The sequence below is a fragment of the Trachemys scripta genome, chromosome 7 (genome assembly GCF_013100865.1).
Source record: "Trachemys scripta elegans isolate TJP31775 chromosome 7, CAS_Tse_1.0, whole genome shotgun sequence".
NCBI classification, from domain to species: Eukaryota; Metazoa; Chordata; order Testudines; family Emydidae; genus Trachemys; species Trachemys scripta.
Window position 1 is genome coordinate 61091995 of NC_048304.1, and position 7748 is coordinate 61099742.

At 49.4% G+C, this 7748-nt stretch overlaps 1 protein-coding gene across 2 annotated transcripts in view; it reads left to right on the forward strand.

The window, feature by feature from the left end:
• CALY (calcyon neuron specific vesicular protein) overlaps positions 1-7534 on the forward strand; it is a 43190-nt gene extending 35656 nt beyond the window's left edge. For both annotated transcript variants that reach the window (XM_034777777.1, XM_034777776.1), the window contains exons 4-5: positions 601-714; positions 6262-7534. In XM_034777777.1, the coding sequence (XP_034633668.1) occupies positions 601-714; positions 6262-6465 (318 nt within the window). In that variant the 3' untranslated portion in view covers positions 6466-7534. The remainder of the gene's footprint in view (positions 1-600; positions 715-6261) is intronic.
• Positions 7535-7748: the final 214 nt, after the last annotated feature.

Sequence of the window (7748 nt, forward strand, 5' to 3'; positions counted from 1 at the left end):
GGTTTCAGAGTAACAGCCGTGTTAGTCTGTATCCGCAAAAAGAAGAACAGGAGTACTTGTGGCACCTTAGAGACTAACAAATTTATTAGAGCATAAGCTTTCGTGGTGGGCTGTAGTCCACGAAAGCTTATGCTCTAATAAATTTGTTAGTCTCTAAGGTGCCACAAGTACTCCTGTTCTTCTTTTTCCCCCAAGGAAATGCTTGTAGATCAAGTCACTTCTTAATCTTCTCCTAGATAAATGAAACAGAGTGAGTTTCTTTAGTCTCTCACCAAAAGGCAGGTTTCCAGACTTGAATCATTCATATCACTCTCTTCCAAATCCTTTCCAGTTGGTCCAGTTGATTAGAAATGCAGACACCAGATCTGGACGGGGTATCCAGTGATTGTCCCACTAGTGCCATATACAGAGGTAACACCGCCCCTCTCATTGTAAGGTCTGTGTGGACACCTGACCTGGATATGGTGACGGTCTCATCAAGGCAGGGTACCCTCTCTCATTGTTTGTCGATGTCTTCAGGTTTGGGGATTTTTGTGAAAAATACACAAAACATCTTCATTTGGGCTCATGCCAGTTCTGTTTTGTTCCCTTTCCTTCCAGCTGACGGGGTTGATTCTCATCACGATGGCCTTCCTGGCCTGCCTGCTCATGCTGGTCATGTACAAGGCACTGTGGTATGACCAGCTGACTTGCCCAGAGGGCTTTGTGTTTAAGGTAAGATGACCCCTGTCTCCCTCTGGCCTGTCTCGGTTATTGCCTTACTGATGGTGGTGCTGGGAAAGGAAGGACGCTGCCATCTCCTCAGTGTCAAATGTTTGCATTATGCTGTGCCCTGGCTCGAGTATGGGCCCCAATCTTGCGTGGTGCTGAGGGCCCTCAGCTGTCCATGCTCTCGGCTTTGGAGGATGAGCTCCCTTTGGGACTGTTGGGATGTTGTGCTTTTGAGACGGTCAATTGCTGAACCCTGACACTGGCCTGTATCACCCGGTAAGTGTCTTGTAAGCGATGTTCACATGGAGGTGGAGATGAGTGTGGGTGAACGGTATAACCAGCTGATCACAGCCGCTGGCTGTGTTCTTTCTTCAGACACCCCATGTCTGCAGGGATCCTCGGGGGGACCCCAGCAAGCATCACACCTGCAGAGCGAAATGCCTGCTCCTCTGGACTGGGGCAAAGTGTCCTATGAGTGATGTGAAGGAGAGATCTGCTGATACGATCTACCCAGTGGTACAACCATAGGGATTGGTGTAGCAATTTGCCTACCTTCCTCTGATACTGCGATGCCTAGAACTGAACTTGGTGCTCTTGTGCTGTAGAAGAGGGGAATTGTCAGTCTGTCTGTCTATCCCCAGGGAATCTGAATCAGCTCCCTCTTCTGACTTGCTGCCCTTTTGTATGCTGCCCAAAACGTAGGGGCTGTTTTACTGCTTTGTTTGGCAGCTTGCTGGGGCTGTGCTTTCCAGCACTCGTCTAGCTCCTCCCCCAGGGCTTTTTCCCAAGCATGTGCCTTACACGGAGTACTTGTGTATCACTGATTAGCTTGCATTTGCCCAGGATCAGTCCAGTGTGTTATTTCTCACCCTTAGCAGCGCTCTGGCTATGTGAGCAACTCCTGCCCTGCCGGGGGCCCATACCCACCCCCAATGCTGCTGCCTGCGAAGGAGCATGGCCAAGGGAGCTGGGGTAGGCCTGGTCAGAAATCTTTTTTGATGGAAAATTGGGGTTTTGATGGAATGAAATATTTCATGGGAAGTGCCTGGTTTCCACGGAATGGTCCAAAAACGGGCAGCCTGAAAACCAAAATATTTCCATTGTGAGGCAGTGCCACGTGGACATTGTAGTTTGGGTGCCTCTAACTCCCCATTCTCCTCTCTGGCCAGGCCACATTTCCGTAAGTGAGGGGTGTGACGGTCGAGGGGTTCCACCGCTGCTGATACTGTGTGGGGGGGGGCGGCACATGGTCGCGCCGTGAAGAGAGCTCTGTGAAGCTGTGATGAAGTGTGGTGTGAGTCACCCAAATACACATGCTTCCCGCCTCTCTTGCTGATCACACACTGTAACCCACCAGCCAGTGCATTTGCTTCATGTCCCCCTCCATGCCCAGTCCACACAGGTTATGAGTCTGTGACAATCCGGGCCTGCAACATCTAGCTTCTCAGCCCAAGCTACAAAGACTTGTGTTTAGAGGCTGTGCAGTAGGCAGCCAGGCAAGTGTAATGCAGGGCAACCTGCTGCTGCAGCCTCCCCTGGTGGTACCTAATTCTGGGATGTCAAGGAGAGGCAGGGAGTGTTTCGGGGAGTGAGTAAAGGCACAGAGGGTGCCACAGCAGATGACACTAAGCTGGGGGGAGAGAACTGATGTGGACAAATAGGAGAGAGTGCAGCGGAGGGCAATGAAAATGCTTAGAGGGCTGGGGCACATGACTTACGAGGAGAGGCTGAGGGAACTGGGGTTATTTAGTCTGCAGAAGAGAAGAGTGAGGGGGGGGATTTGATAGCAGCCTTCAATTACCTGAAAGGGGGAGGAGGTTCCAAGGAGGATGGAGCTCAGCTGTTCTCAGTGGTGGCAGAAGACAGAACAAGGAGCAGTGGGGGAGGTCTAGGTTAGATATTAGGAAACACTATTTCACTAGGAGGGTGGTGAAGCACTGGAATGGGTTTACCTAGGGAGGTGGTGGAATCTCCTTCCTTAGAGATTTTTGAGGCCTGGCTTGACAAAGCCCTGGCTGGGATGATTTAGTTGGTGTTGGTCCTGCTTTGAGCAGGGGATTGGACTAGATGACCTCCCGAGGTCTCTTCCAACCCTAATCTTCTATGATCCCTCCAGCTGACCGCTAAACACGAAGCACTTCTCTTTCAGTAACTTTCCAATGGGATACAGTGTGATAAACACAGAACTGAATGAGACATGTCATTCAGCTGCTCACACCCTTCCGGAGGATCGACCTAAAAGCAGTCTCAGCACCATAGCTTCTCCCTCTGATTCTCAGGCAGAGGCAGCTCCCCTTCTCCTTGACTCTGGGGACAGCTCAGATACACCAAAGCTGGATAAAAAAAAGTGTGAAATTAGCAAACAAAAACTACATTCAGTGGCAGTTAATGTTGCATTAGGACTTGTCACTAACCCAAACCCTTTAAATGTGACCTCATATCAATTATATGACCAAATCAGCCCATCTGACTGCCACACATGCCATGCATTTGGGAACATATTCTGTCTTAGCACAGCGGAGATCACTGGTAAGGTTTTGTGTTAGATGCAAGTTTGATGCTGATGGGACATGTGTTGCTTTTGGGTATTGGCTGGAGATGGAAGTGAGCTCTGTGGTGCGTTGGAGGGTGCTATTGAAGTTGAAGACAGACAAAGGTGACAAGGAATGCAGGAATCTTTTCACTTAACTGCTTATTTCCAAGCTTTTAAGTTTTTGGACAGATGGGATGTGTCCTGCATCAACCTGAACTGTCACTAAACGTAGATTTTGTTTGTTAACATGTATTATATGTTACACACACCGATGCACAGACAGACACACACAAGTTAAAAGAAAATTAAGGTTGCAAAGCCAAGCACTCAAAAGTTAGGAAATGCCAGAATTAAGACTGCCTGTACAACCTTAACTCTGCCCTTTTGTGTGTATGCATTCTGATACAGTTTGTAATGATGTGATCACAGACTATTTTTTCCACAGGAGGCAGTGGGGAGATGTGAGGGGATGGAGCATGTTCAGTGAGGGCAGAACCTTTGGAGAGTTTACTGCTAACATCTATGAAGTTTCTATGGAGCATGTGTCAAATGAGATTTTTCCAATGGCTTATAACTTGGCCAAATTTAAAAAAGAATTTGCTAACCTGGGCAAAGCAATGTATTTCCCCTCCCTTTGTTCTCTGAAACAGCTGAACTGTTTTGACTGAAATTTCCCCCTCAAAATCAGCCTGAGCCAAATACCTGGCAGGGGAAATGTCGGGCCTGCTTGGCCAGCGTGTTGGGAAGAGTGGGGGCTGTTGGTTTGTTGTGATGCTTCCCCAGCAAGGGCTCAGGGAGCAGTGGCGGGGGAAGGCTGTGTTGGGCGTTCCATCGGAACAGCACAGACAGGCCTGTTGGGAGGCTAGCCAGCCTGTTGAGGAGTGGACAAGGGCAGACCCCAGCTCAGTGTCTAGCCCCCTGGGGAGTCCCAAGGGTCAGAACTCTGAGGGGGCATCCACAGATTCCTCCTGTGCCATGCAAGACCCACAGAATTTGGGGGGATGCAGGAGTTCCTGGCCCCAAAAGCTGCCCTGGACTCAGTGGGGCCAGGATTTCAGCCCTGGGGTCTTTTGGGGGACTTTTCTGCCCCCAGCAGCTTTTGTGTGGGGATCCCTGCCTAACTCCAGCAGGTCCTGTGGGATGCCAGTGGCTGCCCAGTTCTGCTAGGCCAGTCTGTGAAGACTGCAAGGTGCCAACAGTGGCCCCTTTCCCCCACACTCCTCCACTTGACCAACATTGACAGCAAAGACCATCTTCTCACGGGTCCCTGAGCACAGGGTGTCCATCTTCTCTGAGGGTTTCAGAAAAGGGGCAAAAGGAGGGAAGGTGCACCGAGCTGGGAGCCAGGAGCCCATGAGTTCAAACGTCACCAATTCCACTCACTGCTGTTAATATTTGTGTGAATGTCACAGCCCTGATTATTGGCCAGTGCCGGGTGCCTCGGCTGCAGTGAACAATCATATGCCTGTTATAAACAAAGGAATTGAGAGCTTGCTGGAGAGCCCCCCCCCCACATGTGACAGCACTGCTGGGGCAGAGGTGAGGCAGAAGGCACTCCGTCCTTTCTTCACCCTATAGGCCCCCTCCCCTCCCCCCCTCTACCTCCCAGACCATGTTGCCTCTCACACTGACACTGTTGAAGCTAATAGTCTAGGTTTACCCCACTCAGGCAGGCAGGATTTGGCCCATCTAGAACATTAAGGATATCTGAGGCCTCTCCCCACTACAATAAAAGGCAAGTTTTAAAGACACGCTCCCAAGTAGACTTGAACTAATATGTTCTCAAACTCTAGGGCAGCTGGGGCAGGCTGCAGGCTGTTAGCTGGTCAAGGTGAGCCCTAGTGGGGAGACACCAGCAGACATGGGTTAAAATCAGGGTCGGCTCCAGGCACCAGCGGAGGAAGAGGCGACATTCCGTCCATTCTTGGGGCGGCACAGTCCGGGCGGCTTTTTTTGTTTGTTTGTTTGTTTTTGCTTGGGGTGGCAAAAATGGTAGAGCCGGCCCTGGTTAAAATCCAATCTGTCCTGACTGCATGAGGATTTTAAGGGTTTGTTCAAAGGGGCTAGCTGCCGTGTTTAAGCATACGCTTGCTGTTCTGGCATAGAAAGGTCCTATCTGATGTAGGACAGCAGCTGGGATCCTGCTACTAAATCACTGAGAGGCTTTTGAAATTCCCCATCCTGCACCTTCCCAGGGCAGGCCCAGCCTTTCTCTTGTCCTAACTCCTGCGTGTGCTTACTGTGGGGAGAGCGGCTCGATGAGACTGGGGACATGTCAGAAGCTGGAACCAGCTCTGCGTGAGATGTTTGCCATTAAACCCCAAACTCAGGGGAAATCACCTGGCTTCAGGAATTTGGGATGGTCAAAAATTCTCAGTTGAAATTATTTTTGAGAGAAAATGGGGGTTTGGGCTTTTCATGAAAAGTGCCTGTTTTCTGTGGCAAAACCAGATACTCCCAAAATGAATATTTCAATCTGGGGATCCTGATGCATGGCCTCATGGGAGTTGTAAGTCAGATGCCTCAGGTCCTGACTGCTTCATGTCCTCTATGGGCCGGGCTCCCCGACCAGATGATATCTCCCATAATGCAATACAGCCACGAACTCCCATGATGTGGCTGCCTCCCAGCACCAAGAGGAGGAGCATGGGGGATGTAGGCAGGCCAGGGAACCCAGCATATATAGGAGAATCGTCACTGAGGCAGAAGTCGAAGCCCATCCACCCTGTTTCCCAGCTTGGACAATTAGACAGGGAGCAGAATTCTGCTTCCTGATGCGAATCCAGAGGAACCCGTGTTGCCAGTGGAGTTATGCCAGTGTAAAGGAGTGGATCAGCAGGCACTACAGGGGGTCGAGTTATCTGCACCCTTTCTCTTGCCGCATGGAAGAGCATGACCCAGCACAATTATTGGTTACAAGGGAGCTTGGGGCCCAGCCAGCATCCCTGCTCCCTCTGCTTTCTAACCAAGGCCTGCAGGTCTCTTTTGCTCATGGTGTTTTCTGTTCTTTTCCCCAGCACAAGCACTGCACTCCCGCCGCGCTGGAGATGTACTATTCAGAGCAGGAAGTGGGACCCCAAGGAAGTCTCTACACAGCCATTAACCACTTAAATCAAGGCAAGAAAACCATCCCTGACCTGCCTTCCCCTTGGTTACCGGTCATTAATGCCTTGAAGAAAGCTGAGAAAGGCAAAGAGGATCCGGCTGGCATTCAGCAGTAAGGGACAGGAGCCAGACACACCTGGACTGTGGTTCCGGGAGTGCGTGTATTAACTTCAAGGAGAGTATTAACCCATTCAAAGCTAGTTTTGTGTCCCAAATCAACCAACAAAAAGACAATGCTGAAAGGGCGCCTAGGGCAGGACCAAATTGTTTTCTTTCTGGCACAGAGAAGAGATTTTGCTCCATTCTGAGAGATGCCCCTCCCCCAATCTCTTGAGCATAAAAACGTGGTCCGAATGGTTATTCTTTGCTTTTCTTTATTTCTGTATTTATAATGGGGGCTGCCGGGGGAATCTGTCGGCGCGGCGGCCGAATAGCCATTAGAACGCCATGCCACACCAAGGCTGAGATAGTGTTTTTCTGCACCTCCATGGATAATTTGAGATGGACTGAAGTAATACTCTTCTTCGTGCTATACAGGGGTTAGCTTTTGTCTGCACACATTGCATTAACCCCAGAAGGACCTTTCGGTCCCTGTCCAGTAGTGTTTCGTTAATGGTTTTTTCGACACGGTGGTTGCGGAGTGCCCATGACCTTCTTCATGTCAGGAGGGAAGAAAATAGGCTATGGGCAGACCACAAAAATAGCAACCTTTTAGAGCAGCTAAGTGCTTCAGTGTTGCTATCCAGTGCTGTATGGAGGCAAATGTTAACACGCATTGCACTTTAATTTGAGTAAGCTTTTAAATGTCATTTATGCTTCGCTAGTCTCAGTTGCAATTTGATTGCTAATTACCAGGCTAAATCTGACACCATTTAATTACATTGCTGCTGGCTAGGGTACCTTTTTTGTTTGGTCATTAACACATCTTCAAGTCTGTAGGATCTGGTTGGTGTGAAATCACTGTGCCACTCTCGTTTGCACCATGTGTTTGTGTGTGTGTGTGTACTGCTTTTAGGCCTTCGTTGTGGAACATCATTGGCGATTTTACACCACTTTGTATATTTTTATAGAGATTGTGATTTGTCACCTTGCAGCAAAGCACTTCCAAGTGTCTCCAAGTGCCAAAATGAATGTGGTGATCAGCAGCTTTTCTGTAAGTAAAAATAAATGTACATCTTCACCATGGCTTATTCATTCTTCTCCCGGTTGTAATTGGTTTTGGGGTTGTTGTTTTTATTTTTGAGTCTTTCTTTGCAAGGGCTCAGCAATGCTGACAGCTGTGCCAAGTCCAGCCACTTAACACGGAAGTGTAAAAAGTGATAATCAAATTCACTGTCATTGGAGCACGGTCCTGCGTCAGGAGCCCAGTTCAGTCATTGCTCCGGCATTGGGAAAGTAC